The sequence below is a fragment of the Chlorocebus sabaeus genome, chromosome 11 (assembly GCF_047675955.1).
Source record: "Chlorocebus sabaeus isolate Y175 chromosome 11, mChlSab1.0.hap1, whole genome shotgun sequence".
NCBI lineage: Eukaryota > Metazoa > Chordata > Mammalia > Primates > Cercopithecidae > Chlorocebus > Chlorocebus sabaeus.
The window spans coordinates 39677087-39693848 of record NC_132914.1 but is presented as its reverse complement, the minus strand read 5'-3'; the positions used below and the strand labels follow the sequence as shown (position 1 = coordinate 39693848).

Here is a 16762-nt window from a genome sequence, read left to right as displayed (position 1 = left end):
TTGAACCTGGGAGGTGGAGGTTGTGGTGGGCCGAGCTTGTGCCATTGCATTCCGGCCTGGACAACAAGAGTAAAACTCCGTCTCAAAAAAATTTACACATTTATTGCCTTTTGGTAAATGGTGTAGTTGTTCTAAAGCAATATAGGGAGGCTAAACGTTGAATTCTTTTATACATTTCTTTATGATATTGCTTTTTTGAAGTAAATATTTACACGGTAAAATTTATGGAGATGTCATATTTGGTGAATTTCTTTTGGCACAGTAGTACTAACCAGCAAGGATAGTTTAATTGACTAGCACTTTTTTTTTTCTTTCGAGACAAATCTGGCTCTATTGCCCAGGCTAGAGTGCAGTGGTGTGATCTTGGCCTACTGCAACTTCTACCTCCTGGGCATAAGCCAGCCTCCCACTTCAGCCTCCTAAGTAGCTGGGACTACAGTTGCACACCACCATGCTCAACTAATTTTTTTATTTTTTATAGAGATGGGGTGTTGCCATGTTGCCCAGGCTGGTCTGGAACTCATGAGCTCAAATGATCTGCCCACCTTGGCCTCCCAAAGTGTTGGGATTACAGGTGGGAGCCACCACTCCTGGCCTAACTAGCACTATTTTTTTTTTTTTGACTAGCACTTCTTAATGACAGTTTTCAATATATCTTGAACTTCATTGAAAAATATGTTTGAAAAATAATATAGGATATGTTGCAGTTATATTTACCACTTCCTTATTTGTAATGAAAAGACTTGATGTGAAGTGTAGCAGAATTGGTTCAGTTTGAGCTCTCTGATTTCCTCAGGTACCAAATAACTTACTGAATTGATATTTGTAAATGTTACTATATAATTAGTTTCTTGCTTCTCATTTTTCTCCCACTCATTTTGCATTATTACTAGGTTACTGTTTCTAAAAAGGCATTTTGAATATAAAGGGCTTGTAGTGGTGTCCTGCTTATAGCTGTTTTACAAATCTTTCATCCGTTTTCTGGATACTTGAGGCCTGCTACTATACCAATTCCATCCTGTTTATCCAGCCTTAATTTCTTCAGTTTGAAACTTTTGTTTGTTCTTACCTGGATAGTTATATTTACACTTGGTTTGTGGTTTCTGACTTTCTTCAGGTAAACTACTCTCCGTTCTGATTTCTGTACTTTAAAGTTGAGGCAAGTCTTACCCCTTTTATCAGTCCTTTTATGCTAGTATCTTTGTTATCTCCAATTCTTCAGTAGAAAAGTGGGATGTCTGTAACATTGTATTAATTCATGGGATTTACTTAATACAGTGCCTTAGCAGCACCCAGTTAATACCCTTATTGGCTAGTATTTGGCTGTAGATTGATCTTAAATGTTTTTGTGGTTATGGTTAGCTGAATGATACAGTTTAGCCATTAAATATTAGCTTTAGGTTGTATTGCCATTTTTTAATTTAAATTTAATTTAATTTTAATTTTTTATTTTTTGAGACAGAGTCTCACTCTGTCGCCCAGGCTAGAGTGCAGTGGCATGATCTCTGCTCACAATTGCTCCCAGGTTCAAGCAATTCCCTTACCTCAGCCTCCCAAGTAGCTGGGAATACAAGCATCTGCCCCCACACCTGCCTAACTTTTTTGTATTTTTAGTAAAGACAGGATTTCACCATGTTGGCCAGGTTTTGAACTTCTGACCTCAAGTGATCTGCCCGCCTTGGCCTCCCAAAGTGCTAGGATTATAGGCATGAGCCACAACGCCTGGCCATATTGCTATTTTTAAAAAATATACAGCTCTTTTTTTAAAAAAATTACTATTTTATTTTTTATACAAGTATGTTGTATAATAAAAATATGCAACTCTTAAACTGAGTTTTTAGGTTCTTTGAGAGCAAACATAGTTTGCCTTTTTCTAAGATTTTTTTAAAGATATTTATGGTTTATCTTACTAGTTCCTAACATCAGTGACTGAGATTAAATCATCCCCACTGAAACATTAGCTTTTCTTATAGATTCATGAATACACCTACCAGTTTTTTGTTTATTTGTTTTGTTTTGTTTGTTCGAGATGGAGTCTCGCTCTGTCGCCCAGGCTGGAGTGCAGTGGCGTGATCTTGGCTGACTGCAAGCTCCGCCTCCCGGGTTCATGCCATTCTCCTGCCTCAGCCTCCCAAGTAGCTGGGACTACAGGCGCCCGCCACCACGCCCAGCTAATTTTTGTAATTTTAGTAGAGACGGGGTTTCACCGTGTTACCAGGATGGTCTTGATCTCCTGACCTTGTGATCTGCCTGCCTTGGCCTCCCAAAGTGCTGGGATTACAGGTGTGAGCCACTGCGCCAGGCCTACACTTACCAGTTTTTTTAATCTATGAAGCAGATTCATTTGCCTCATCAATCTTATTTGTAGTGTATTTTTTTCTTAAAAACAATTTTTCCCTTTAAAAACTGGTAAAGTGAAATTCTAATTATTTAATATGATAATAATTTATCTTGTGGCATATAAAAAAAGTGTATAGTTTTGAGAGTATAGAGTGGCTTCCGTTAAAGATTTAGTGTTAGAAAACAAACTGGAAATACAGTATCTTTGATTTTTGCAGTTTGAATATCTTAGATTATTGCTTTTTTTCAGAAATGAAGGAAGGAAATGCTCTTTGACAGATTGCCTCTTCTAAATAATCATCAGAAAGCAGTTTGTCCAATCATTAGACAAGCCAAGATAAAGAACATTTAGTCAGATGACTTAAATACTAGTTTTGAATCTACTGCTGCATGTCTTTGTACAATTCTGTTCAATCTCATAGTTTCTTTAGTGTGAATGATATGGTCATTATATTGAGAGTGTTATTGAAATATGGAGAAATATATTGAAATATTCCAAGTGAAGTATCATGTTGGGCTCAGGAGTGGGTTCAGAAAAAAAAAAGTGTGGAAGTTTGGGCATGGTGTGTGCATGTATATGGAGAGAGAGAAAAAAAGGTAAAGCAAAAGTTGTAAATGTTAACAATTTTGAATCTAGGTAGAAGGTATATGGGTCACTGTACTTTCAACTTTTCTATGGCTTTGAAATTTTAAAAAACGTTGGGGAGAAAGTGTTTTAAAAAGAACTTTGTGCTTCAGTTTCTCTAATTCTAAAATGGGAATAATAGAACTTCATGCCTTGAAGCAGGTAGGCACAGTGGGATAACATTTGGCAGAAGAGCAGCCAAGAGAATTCCTAAAAAGTGATTTTTTTTTTTTTTGGTCATTAAAGAGGAGCTTTATAGTGGAGAACTTTTCAAAGAACATTTTGCCTAAGGTTTTTTTAGCTTAAAATTTGTCAGTGACTTTTTTTTTTTTTTTTTAAATACAGAGTCTTACTCTGTCGCCCAGCCTGTAGTGCAGTGGCGTGATCTTGGCTCACTGCAACCTCTGCCTCCTGGGTTCAAGCGATTCTCCAGTCTCAGCCTTGTGAGTGGTAGGTCTACAGGTGCGCACCACCGCGTCCAGTTAATTTTTGTATTTTTAGTAGAAATGGGTTTTCGCCATGTCTCGAACTCCTGACTTCAGGTGATCTGCCCTCCTCAGCCTCCTAAAGTGCTGGGATTACAGGTGTGAGTCACTGCACCCGGCCAGACATTAGTTACTTTTTTTTTTTTTTTAAGAGCATATTGCATTATAATTGAACAAAAACAGTTACTTCAGAAACAAATATTTATGTAAAATAACCAATTAAAATCTTGAAAAATATAGCTTGTAATAAAATAACTCAATAAATGGGTAAAACAATAGAAGATTTGACACAGCTAAAGAGAGAAGTTAGTAATTTGAAGAAAGAAATGAGTACTTCTTCGGACAGGCACAGAGACATGCAGAGAAATGAAGAGGTGAAAAATATGGAAGAAAAGATGACAGAGGATAGATTGAGCAGTTCCCATATAGATCTAATTGGAGTTTTAGAAGAGCGCATACACAAAATAGTGGAGAAGCAATTTTAAAGGAAAAATGATTAAGAATTTTCAAGAATTAAAATACAAAATGGAAATTACAAAATGATTAGAACTAAATCACAACAAAAGTATTATATCAAAATTTGAGGGATGCACAAAAAATGGTACTTGGGGATAAAATTGTAATCTTTAATGAATGTATTAGATTGAAAGATTGGAAATAAATGAGCCAGCTGTTCAATTTATAAAACTAAAAAAAGAGTAGAGCCAAAGAAAGAAGAGGAAATAATAAAAATGAAAATAGAACTAGAAAATAATCAGCAATGGCCTGTAGCAGTGGCTCACGTCTGTAATCCCAGCATTTTGGGAGGCCGAGGCAGGTGGATTACGAGGTCAGGAGTTCAAGACCAGCCTGGCCAAGACGGTGAAACCCTGTCTGTACTAAAAATACAAAAATTAGCCAGGTGTGGTGACAGGCGCCTATAATTTCAGCTACTCTGGAGGCTGAGGCAGAGAATTGCTTGAATCTGGGAGGTGGAGGTTGCAGTGAGCTGAGATCGCCGCCACTGCACTCCAGCCTGGGTGACAGAGCGAGACTCTGTCTCAAAAGAGAAAGAAAATAAGCAGCAGCAATAAAAACAATGTCGCGATCAGTCAAAACTGATTATTTTCAGTTGATTCTGGAAATACCCAAGAAAAACAGATGAGACTAATAGTCAAATTTAAAAAAGAGGTGTCAGTACAACTCTAATGGTGATTTTTTAAATTATAAGAAATCGTTAATAATTTATATGTGTATAAATTTTAAAAATCAGAGTTTCATTTTCTAGTAAATTTTTTTTTCAAATTTGTCTGTACAAGAAAAAGAAACCAAAAACCATTAAAGAAATTGAAGCTGTAATAAATTTCCCCAAGAGGAATAGGTGTTTTTGCTTTTAATAACAACTTTATTGAGATATTCACATACCATATTACTTACCTGGTTAAAATGTACAATTCAGTAGGTTTTAGTATTTTTACAGAGTTTTGCCAAGAATTACTATAGTCATTTTTAGAACATTTTCATCTCTCCTAACCCTCTATCCTTAGGCATCTACTAATCTACCTCTTATTTCTATAGATTGGCCTGTTCCGGACAGTTCATAAAATGGAATTATACAGTATGTGTTTTGGGAGGGGTTGATTTCTTTCCCTTAGCATGTTTTTAAGGTTTATCCACATTGTAGCATATGTCAGTGCACTTCATTCTTTTTTATAGCCAAATAATACATCATTGTATGTGGATATACCACATTTTGTTTATTCATTTATCAGTTGATAGATGTGTGTATTGTTTTGTACTTTTTGGTTATTATGAATAGTCCTTCTGTGAACTGTTATAGTCCTGTGTTGTTTCCAGGACCTCCCTCAGATGCTTTAAGTCTCTGACATAAAAATGCCACAGTATTTGCATATAACCTGTATACATTCTTCTATATGCATTACATGATCTCTAGATTACTTGTAATATCTAATATAACCCAAGTGCTCTGTGAATAGTTGTTATACTACATATTGCTTAGAGAATAATGACAAGGGAAAAAAGTCTGTACATAGTATAGACACAACTTTTCCCCCCGAATATTTTCAATCTGCAGTTGGTTGAATCCATGGATATGGAGCGCTGACTATATATACCTAGGAGTGAAATTGCCGGGTCATGTGATACTCCGTGTTTAAACTTTGGAGGAACTGCAAGACTGTTTTCCAAAGTGGCTGCATCATTTTATTTTCCCACTAGCAGTGTACAAAGGTTCACATTTTTCTGTAATGTCACCAATGCTTTTCATTATCTATCTTTTTAATTATTGCCTTTCTAGTTTGTGTGAAGTGGTATCAGAAGGAATAGGTTTTTTTTTTTGGTTGGTTTTTTTAGAGATGGGGTCTTGCTGTGCTGTTGAGGCTGTAGTGCAGTGGCTATTCACAGGCATGATCATAGTGTACTGCAGCTTCAAACTCCTAGCCTCAAGCAATTCTCCCACCTCAGCATCTCAAGTATGAAGGGTTCGTTTTAATGATGATATTTGTAATTATAATTTTAGATATTGCTTTTGGGGAACAGCTAATCTCAATCTTATACAAATTGACTCAGAGAACAGAAAAAGAGGGAAAGTTACTTTACCTGTTTATCAGGCAAGTTTAGCATTTAAATCTAGAATGGAAAGACTATACAACGGAAAGTATACTACATTCAGTTTTACTTATGAACACAGACATAACAATTTTAGTTGGGATAGGAGTTTAGGATAGGTCAATATTTGAAAACTGTATCAATTTTAATTTATAAGAAAATTTAGGAAAAAATCTAGATAAATTTGGTAAAACTATATGTTAAAACTCAATACCCATTAAAGTTTTAAAAAACCACTCTTACACTATAAACAGAAATGAACTTTTTTTCTTACAGTAAAGGCTACCTTTCAAATAGCAAGCATCATGCTTAATAGTGAAACTTCGGAAACATTCTCATTAAAGCCAAGTATAAGACAGATATATCTCTATCAATAAACAAAAAAGAAAGAAAATCCAAAAGGATTGGAAAGGAAGAGAAATGAGGTGAGATTCTTCCTAGAAATGTTAAAAGAAATGAACGTACTGTTTGTATTAATAAAAGAATTCAACATTGCTGGATACAAGGTCAGCATTCAAACTAGCAGTAGCCAGTTAAAAAATAAAAAATATCTTCTTCATATGAAATTCTATAAAGTACCCAACATTTTATTGAAGGACATAAAATTAGACATGAATAAAAGGCAGGATATACTGTATTTTTGGGTGGGAAGTTAAAATTTATTTAGTAGTAAATATTACTGAAAAATTACTTTGTGAATTTTATGTAGTTTCAGACAAAAATCCCAGTATGATTTGTGTGTGTGTGTGGAAAATGACCTTCATGTGCAAAATTAAAGGTTCAAGAATAACCAAGATAGTTTTGGAAGAAGAAAAAGAATGAGGAGGAACTTGCTCTGTTGGATGTCAAGATGAATTTAAAAATTATGGTATTTAGCCCTGGGCGTGGTGGCTCATGCCTGTAATCTCAGCACTTTGGGAGGTGGAGGCGGGTGGATCACCTGAGGTCAGGACCAGCTTGGCCACCATAGTGAAACCCCATCTCTACTACAAAAATTAGCTGGGCATGGTGGCATGTGCCTGTAATCCCAGCTACTTGGGAGACTGAGGTGGGAGAATCTGTTGAACCTGGGAGGTGGAGGTTGCAGTGAGCCGAGATCGTGCCATTGCACTCCAACCTGGGTGACAAGAATGACACTCTGTCTCAAAAAATAGAAATAAAAATTATGCTATTTAGATTTAAATACTACATACAATGACAAAGAACAAACTGGTATGCATAACATGAGATGAATGTCTCCCAGACTTAATGTTGAATGAAATTAGTGAGACACAAGGAATACATATTGTACGGTTTCATTTACAGGAAGCTCAAAAACAAGTAGGAATAATCTATAGTGATAGAGATGAGAATTGTGGTCATCTTGGAAGCATGGTACTGATTGGGAGGGATGATGAGGGAGCCTCCTGGAGCATGAGGAATGTTAATAGTTTGGCCTGAGCTGAATCACACAGGAGTATATGTTTTTAAAGGTCAAGCTGTACATTCAGTATTTGTGTGCTTTACGTAAGTACCTCTGTTAAAAAAATTATGGCACTTGAAGTATAGTATTAGTACAGGAAAAGACAAACTAATAGAGAGTTCAGAAATGGATTCATACGTATTTGGAACATTGGTAAAGGCTAGAAACATTCCCTGGCAGTAAGGAGAGAAAAAATAGACTCTCAAATTGGTTTTCTAGATGGGGGGAAAACTAGATCTCTGCTTCAAGCAATATGTGAAAATAAATTCCAGTTGAATTAAATAATACACATGAAAAACTATTTTTTAGAAAAAGGATAATATAGATGAGTATGCAACTTTAGGATATGGAAGATCTTTAACAAGTCAGGAAAAGAAGAATGAACCATCAAGGATAAAGACATTAAGGGTAAATGATTTTGCTGCCTCAAAAAGAAAAACTTGAGTTTAATAGAACACATCAGGCTGGGCTTGGTAGTTCACACCTGTAATCCCAGCAATCTGGGGAGACCAAGGCAGGTTCACTTGAGGTCAGGAGTGCAAGACCAGCCTGATCAACATGGTGAAACCCTGTCTGTACAAAAAATACAAAAATTAGCCAGGCATGGTGGCACGTGCCTGTAGTCCCAACTACTCAGAAACCTGAGACACTAGAATCGCTTGAATCCAGGAGGCGGAGGTTGCAGTGAGCCGAGATTGTGCCACTGCCCTCCAGCCTGGGCTCGGAAAAAAAAAAAAAGACATCATAAACCAAACTAAAAGATACATGACATACCTAGGAGGAGACACACACAATGTCTTTAATATTCGGTGGATTTGTGTCCAGACTATATAAAGATCAAAAGAATAAGATGATACACATAAAATGAACAATGGATATAAAGGCAATTAGCAGCAGAGGAAATGGAATTGGAATGGCTAATGAACTGGAAAGATGCTTAGTCTCGTTTGTAGGGAAGTGCAGTTGAAAACATATGAGCTATCAATTTTCACCCATTAGATTGCAAAGCTTTGGATGGGATGTTATACAGTTGAAAATGTGCATACTCTATTATCTAGCAGTTAATTACTATTCAAGGTATTAGTCTAGAGAAACTTGAACACTTGCCCAAGGAGGAATGTACATGGATATTCATGTGGAAAAAATAATCTAAATGCCTGTCAGTAGGAATGCATGGATAAAGAAGATATAATTATACAATGGAGAATTACCTCGATCTATATTTAGGCTATTATCATTAATTAGTATTTATTTCAGTTTAAGAAACACTTTGTACTTTCTATGTCCAGGTTCTGTATTGTTTTAAGCCCTTTATGAATCTTAACTGTTGTAATCCTCATGAAAAGTCAGAAAGAGGTACTATCATCATATTCATTTTGCATATGGGAATACTGAAGCATAGAGGGGTAAATAACCTCCTCACTCTCATAGCTAGTAAATAGCAGAGCCAAGATTTGAAGGTAGGATTGGAACCTAAGTTGTCTGGCTTCAGAGTCCACTATACCATGCTACCTTTTGATGTGTATGAGTATGGAGATACCTCCTAAAAGTAAGGAAAAATTCATTTCAGAATGATGTGTGTAATGTGATCTCATTTACCCAAACTTATGACAGTGGTTGCCTCTGGATGTGATTGCAAGGTGAGGGAGATACACTGATGGTGAAAGGAAACTAGCTTTATGGAACTGCATGCTTTCCCTTAAAGAAGATGTATATTACTTTATAGCTTTTAAAATACTTATATGGAATATAGGTATGTGCTTATTTTTGCAAAAAGAAACACTGGAAAGATTGACCTTTGTTGTTTTAATCTTCATTTCTTCTTGATACTGGTTTATGGTAGAAAAAAAGATTAGCTTGGTTCTGATGCAGTAGAGCAGCAGATAAGCACCGGGTGCTAGGGATAGGAAGGAATAGTTTTCAGCCTCTCTCTTTAAGGAGTTCAGCTTTACAGGGAAAGAGATAAGGAAAATAATTTTGATTCAGTTGATAACATGCAAATCTGTTTTCTGCCTTGTTTCTCTATCCTTGTCACTTTCCCTCCAAATACAAATAGGAGAAGGAGGAAATGTCTTGATTTGGAGCGCGGGAAACAGGCAGTGAAATACTGATGAAGATCCCACTTCTATTCTTTTACAAAACTACCAGAGTGTAAACTCTGTAATGGTCAGATATCGTAGCTTGTTCACCATCTTATCTCCAACATTTAGTATAATGCCCTTTGCTTAGTAAACTCCTAGAGATGTTTGAATGGATAACTGATGCACTTTCAGATGTCACTCTCAAATTAAAGCATCTTAACCCAAAAATTCTTCTTAAACTGTTTGAGATACCTTCCATTGATTCCATTTCTTCCATTGGTTGTCAGGCACTAAGGTAATTTAACTGAGCACGCTATATAACCTTGAATTGCTATGTGCCAAAGAATTCTGACTTGAGTAATGTTTTAATCTGTAGGAAATGTTGGGTCCCAAAAATCTATTTTATTTTTAACTGTGCTGAGTCTAATCCTTTTTTTTAAGCTAATAGTCTTTTAATATTGGAATAGTACAGTTGGTTTTCTCAGTCAGTATTACTGTATTCTGTGTATTTGAGTTAGTGCTAGCTTGTAAAACTGTTATGTTCTGTGTTTTGAAATTCTCAATTTCCTAAAACCACATTTTCTTCAAGTTTTCTGATAGGACCATAGACTGTTTCTGGATGGTATTAGTGTTTTTTGTTTGTTTGTTTGTTTGTTTGTTTGTTTGTTTTTGAGACGGAGTCTTGCTCTGTCGCCCAGGCTGGAGTGCAGTGGCCAGATCTCGGCTCACTGCAAGCTCCGCCTCCCGGGTTCACGCCATTCTCCTGCCTCAGCCTCCCGAGTAGCTGGGACTACAGGCACCCGCCACCTCGCCCGGCTAGTTTTTTGTAATATTTAGTAGAGACGGGGTTTCACCGTGTTAGCCAGGATGGTCTCGATCTCCTGACCTCGTGATCCACCCGTCTCCGCCTCCCAAAGTGCTGGGATTACAAGCTTGAGCCACCGCGCCCGGCCTGTATTAGTGTTTATAATATGAGAATTCTAGTGCCTTTTGAAATCTGTTATGGTATTGCATAAAAAGTAATGGTACTATTTCATTTCATCCTAGTGAGAAAGGTGTGTGGATTTTCTGGTGGTAAATTGGAGTCCATGTATGTGTGATCCTCCCAACAGAGTGAATTTAAATATCTAAAGATTACTGCGAAAGGATAAACTTGAATAAATCATAGTGAACAATGTTTATGTCACTTTTTAAAGTTTTAACACTTGTAATTGAGTAAATCCTGAAACAAAGCATATTATTATGTTTGATAGATTTAAACTATTGGTCAAATCCTGTTCCATGTGTACATAGTGTTTCTTTCTTACTCTGTAACCCTTTTGCCAGAGATAACAGGAAGAGAGCCTGGTTACCATTGGGTGGAACAATCCTGCCGGCTCAAGCCTCTGCCTAGAAATTTGGGTCATTCTCTTTTTTGGACAGTCTGGTAAGCTGTCACTGTTTTTCACCTTAAAATCATCTTGTTGAAGATGTACCCAAGAGGAAATTAATACTAAAGGAACAAACAATATTAAATTCAATGAAAACATTAAAATAGTCAGACGAAATTAAACCTGGCTAATCTAGAATTGCACCGTAAAGTGTTTTTTTATATGAAGTATTCAAAATCAGGGTATATTTTATATTTATAGCACACCTTAACTTGAACTACCCACATTTTAAGTGGTCGGTACCCACATGTAGTTCCTGTATTGAACAGCACAGACTTAGAGCATTTGAAAAAAGCTTTGGTGTTACGTAGTTCTGCTGTTTGAAAAAAGCTTTGGTGTTACGTAGTTCTGCTGTTACTCCTCAATAAAGGTGCCTCAGCTATCTTTTCTTTTTTTATTGCTTTACCTGTTCATGGGCACTCATCTTAACTATTAATCATTTGTAGTCTGAAATCCCGCTATCCATTTCTGAATTTTACAGAGCATTTAGGGCTTTCCATAAGTGTTCCCTGATACCTAGATCTACTTAATTTCTTTAGATAAAATTGATGTTTCATTCTGATAAACTTTTGTTTTGAGACAGGGTCTCGCTCTGTTGCCCAGGCTGGAGTGCAGTGGTGTGATCTCAGTTCACTGCAACCTCTGCTTCTTGGACTCAAGCAATTCTTGCACCTCAGCCTCCCAAGTAGCTGGGATTACAGGCGTGAGCCATCAACACTTGGCTAATTTTTGTATTTTTTTGTAGAGACAGTTTTGCCATGTTTCCTAGGCTGGTCTCAAACTCCTGAGCTCAAAGTGATCCACCTGCCTCAACCTTCCAAAGTACTGGGATTATAGGCTTCATTCTGATAAGCTTTTAATCAGAATATTGGCTCTGCTTTTTGTCAGAATATCAGACCCTCTACATGGGCTAGAGTAGGTAGGATTATAATTATCATCATCTCTCTAAGGAAAGGTCACTAACTTCTTTTTTGCTTTAAAGTCATTGCTCTGAACCAGAAGGATTCCTTACATGATGACTTACATTTTTATAAGGTGAGGCCCAACATTTCACTCTATGGGAGTTGGATATGCTTTCCCTAGATACTAATTGCTGAGAGGTTTTCGAATCAAATTTTGTTTTTTACTTTTTTTCCTAGTAGATACTATTTGAGAGTGAACGTATTGCAAAGTAGAACCATATCTAGTTTGGTATACCAAGGTGGTATAACATAAGTGACTTAATATTTTGGTAGTCTGTTGCTTTCATCTGTCCTAGATGAGGGACCATTTAGAAGATTATTTTCAGTAAATGAATTTATAACTTCTAATACTAGTTATCCATGTATCCCAATAGCAACTGAATTTTCTATAATTTATTTCAAATACTCTCAGACTTTACTCTTGTAAGGTAAGATTAATTGAACTCTGATTATATAAATGTTAAGATTGTGAGGTTTTGGGTGTTACGTGTTTTCTTATGTTGATTATTGTTTAATTTCTATACCCATTGTTAGTGTCTAGTTTTTCTCAGCCTACCTCTTTGTTATACCACCTCTATTCCAGCAGAATCTCAAACGCAATTTTAGTTCTTCCCAACCCTGTTATCCAGGCATACATATTATTTATTGGGCATTTCCCTGCATAGTTAGTGCAGCATTTAGCTGTTACTTACCCCTGAGAAGATAGTAGTGTGGAATTAGCAGTGGCAGGATGTGGAATTAGCAACAAAGTTCCTGGCTTGGAGTTGAAGTGAAGCAAAGAATATTCTTCTTCTCCCATCCACTATAATCACACATTCTATTTAACTTCATATGAAAGCTGATAGCTGCTAATTTTTGTCACTGGGGTGTTGGACAAATTTTTGAGTTAGAGGAGGGTTCATAGCCAAAGGAAGAACAGCAGTCAGCCTAGAAAGAACACTGGGCAGCACATGGCAGCAGTGACTGCGAACAACCTGCTAAACAGCAGGCTGGGGTTAGAGCAAAGGAGCACTATAATAATTTTCTTTCTTGTATTTTCTGTGCTCTAGTTCTATCTATTGTCATGACACTAATTTTTGAAAAAATTCTCCTTTTAAACTCATCACTATTTACTGAGGACAACGAAATGTGAGGTACTTTCTTAGAATTGAACAAAACAGACACTGCCTTCTCAAGTGGTGATTACTTGATACCCTCTTGAAATCTTTAGTAACTCTCCATTCCTGTTTAAATCTCCACTGCCCTCAGGTCCAAGTCAGACTCATCAGCTTTGTCTTTGAGCTTCAGCAGGGACAAATGACTGGTGGTATTGGTTTGCTCATAGTCTTGTTTTGTTTAGTCCCTTCAATGTTGGCCTGTACCATGTTTCAAAGAAATTTAATGGCTATCATTAAAAAATCAAGAGCTTTCACTTGGAATTTCATATTTCCATCTTCTTTTTTTAAAAAAGGAAGATGTAGCAACACTGAGCTACCTTTGTTCATTGCAACAATCTGCACCATTTAGTTGGGGCTTTTGCTTTCCACAGTCCCTGTTGCCTCCTGGGTTTTTCTTGTACCTGGTCCTCTTTATTCCTTTTTATTACTTACCTACTCTCTGTAGATAATTCAACTTGCAACCCTTGTTTTAGATAATCTGGTCCCTCACTACTATAAACTAACTTTCTTTTCTTTATTATGAAACTCTGGTATAACCAAAGGGACATCCTCTTTAACATGTTCCACACTCCTTAGCATGGCTTGCACATTGTTTCATGTTCTAGTTCCTGTTTATTTCTTCAGCCTTACCTCTTTCCATTTACCTGTATAAAGTTATGTCCCAGCCATATTTGTCACCCACTTATAGGTGGTGTGCTCTCCTCTTTCTGGCCTTTACACACATGCTAATCTCTTAATCTCTGGATGCTGTTTTGCCTGTCCTCCCATTCTTTTTTTTTTTTTTTTTTTTTTTTTTGAAATGGCGCCTTGCTCTGTCACCCAGGCTGGAGTGCAGTGGCGCGATCTCGGTTCACCTTACTGCAACCTCCATCTCCTGGGCTCAAGCAGTTCTTCTGCTTCAGCCTCCCGAGTAGCTGGGATTACAGGCGTGTACCACCACACTCGGCTAATTTTTGTGTCTTTAGTAGAGACGGGGTTTCACCATGTTGGCCAGGCTGTTCTCCAACTCCTGACCTCTGGTGATCCACCCACCTCGGCCTCCCAAAGTGCTGGGATTACAGATGTCAGCCACTGTGTCTGTCCCTGTTCTCCCATTCTCTGTCGCTGCCTCAGTAACCCCTGCCTTCCACTCCTACCCACCACCAGTTTAGTTAATTTCTATTCACTTCAATTCTTAATTTAGGTGTTATATCCTTCAGAAAGCCTTCTGTGCTCCTATAGGATCTGCTTAGGTACCCATCCTCTGTATTTCCATAGCTGCCTGAATTTAACCCCGTCTCAACACACCATGACTGGTTTGATGGTCTATTCTCTACAGTGTTCTGTAGCCTTTTTGAGGGCAGAACTGTGTCTTCACCTTTGATTTCTAATGCCCATCATAAAATAGGTACATTGTAAATATGTAATGAATGGATGACTCACTAGGCTCTTTTAATAATCATTAATTCTGAGCCTATGTGGTTTCTATTGTATGGAATGTTGTTTTCATCCTTTCAACTCTTCTTCATCCTCTAAGCTTCCACTAGGGGACTATCCCTAACAAGATACTTCTTTTCCTGGCCTGTTTTAGTTCCAGGCCTTTTCCTTCTTTAAATTCTGGTAATACTTTTTAGAAATCTTGTTTTAGCATTTGGCATTTGTTTCCTGTGTGTTACTTTAAATTGAAGTTACATTTAATGCCACAATTTCATTCTTAAGGTATTAAAATTTGTCAGTAACCTGTGCTTTACGTGATAGTATATTGCCAGCTAAAATAATGTATCCATTGATTAGATCGATTCATGAGTCAAACCTTTATTACTTTCTTGGATATTGTTCCTCATTTACAGAGAACTTGGACATCTAGCCAGAAGTTTTTCTCTCTACCTAGGTTTCTTTATCCATTTTGAACTTCTCCCATAATAGCACTTAGTGGATGTACTTCAATTGCTTGTGTATTTTTGTGTTTCTCACACTGAACTATAAAGGCTGAAACGGTATCATATTAAAACTACCTGTTGGTATAATGTTTTAACTAATATTGGAGTTTAGAAGATCTTGATGTTCAAAAGACGTATTTGATATATGTCTGTAAAGTGTTTTCAGTAAGCTAGGCATGATCATCTCATTTATTTACATGTGGACTATTAGTTACACAGCTTCATTTGCGTGTCTTCTAGACATCTCAAACGCAAAATTGAACTTACGTATGTTTGCATGCGTGAGTGGGTATTTCTGTATACCTGTAACATAGGGCTTAGACCATAGGTAGTATTTAGTAAATGTTTATTAAGTGAGAATGGCTGTCCAACACCAAAAAATTTTTATGTTACTGATTTAGAATATTATAGGACATAGTTAGGTATATAAGAATGGCTTAGATTTATTTATTTATTGTGCAGTGGCACAATCTCAGCTCACTGAAACCTCTGCTTCCTGGTTTCAAGTAATTTTCCTGCCTCAACCTCTCCTGAGTAGCTGGGATTACAGGCGCTTGCCACCACACCTGGCTGATTTTTGTATTTTTAGTAGAGACGGGTTTTCACCATGTTGACCAGACTGGTCTCGAACTCCTGACCTCAGGCGATCTGCCTGTCTCAGCCTCACAAAGTGTTAGGATTACAGGTGTGAGCCACACTGGCCAGCTTAGATTTATTTTACTTCACAACTTGTAGTGTAGAGCTTGCAGGGCTGGAAGTTGCTCTGGGTGAGTCATTGAGTGAGTAGTGAATGAATGTGAAGGAAGGCCTAGGAAATTACTGTAGATTTTATAAACACTGTACAGTTAGGCTACACTAAATTTATTTTAAAAATTTTATTTATTCAGCAATAAATTAACATAGCTTAATGTAATGTTTTTACTTTATAAGCTTATTATTAATTTTTTTTACCATTTTCACTCTTTTGTAGTGACACTTAGCTTAAAATGCAAACTCACTATACAACAGTACCAAAATACAGGTATTTTCTTTCTTTATATCCTTATTCTGTGTGCTTTCTCCATTCAAAAAATTTTTTACTTTATTACTTTTTAAACTGTTAAAAATGAAGACACAGACACATACATTAGCCTAGGCACACAGAGTCAGGATCATCAATATCACTGTCTTCTTGAGAACTCTGCCTTGTCTCACTGGAAGGTCTTCAGGAGTAATAACATGCATGGAGCCATCATCTCCTTTGATAACAATGGCTGGTCAGACATGGTGGCTCATGCCTGTAATCCCAGCATTTTGGGAGGCCGACACAGGCAGATCACTTGAGCCCAGGAGTTGGAAACCAGCCTGGGCAATGGGGAAAAACCCTGTCTCTACAAAAATACAAAAAAATTGGCTGGCTGTTCATGCATCTGTAGTCCCAGCTACTCAGGAGGCTGAGGTGGGAGGATCACTTGAGCGCAGGAGGTCAAGGCCAGCTGCAGTGAACAATGATCGCACCATTGGATTCTAGCCTGAGTGACAGAGTGAGATGCTGTCTCAGCAAAAAACAAAAACAACAATGCTTTCAGGAATACCTCCTGAGGGGCCTGCTGCAGGTTGTATACAGTTATAAATACAAGGAACATACTCTGAAATAGCAATAAAAAGTATAGTAAATACATAAACTAGTAACAGTCATTTATTATCATTGTCAA

At 37.1% G+C, this 16762-nt stretch overlaps 1 protein-coding gene across 3 annotated transcripts in view; it reads left to right on the top strand.

Annotated features, from left to right (window-relative positions):
• YAF2 (YY1 associated factor 2) overlaps nt 1–16762 on the top strand; it is a 79011-nt gene that overhangs the window by 26484 nt on the left and 35765 nt on the right. Inside the window, exons 1-3 of one of the 3 annotated variants that reach the window (XM_037997266.2) lie at nt 6353–6482; nt 10927–11026; nt 12013–12065. The exons of the other annotated variants lie outside the window; for them this stretch is intronic. Coding sequence (XP_037853194.1) covers nt 12043–12065 — 23 coding nt within the window. The 5' untranslated portion in view covers nt 6353–6482; nt 10927–11026; nt 12013–12042. Of the gene's footprint in view, nt 1–6352; nt 6483–10926; nt 11027–12012; nt 12066–16762 lie in introns of those variants that run through there. 3 annotated transcript variants of the gene reach the window in all.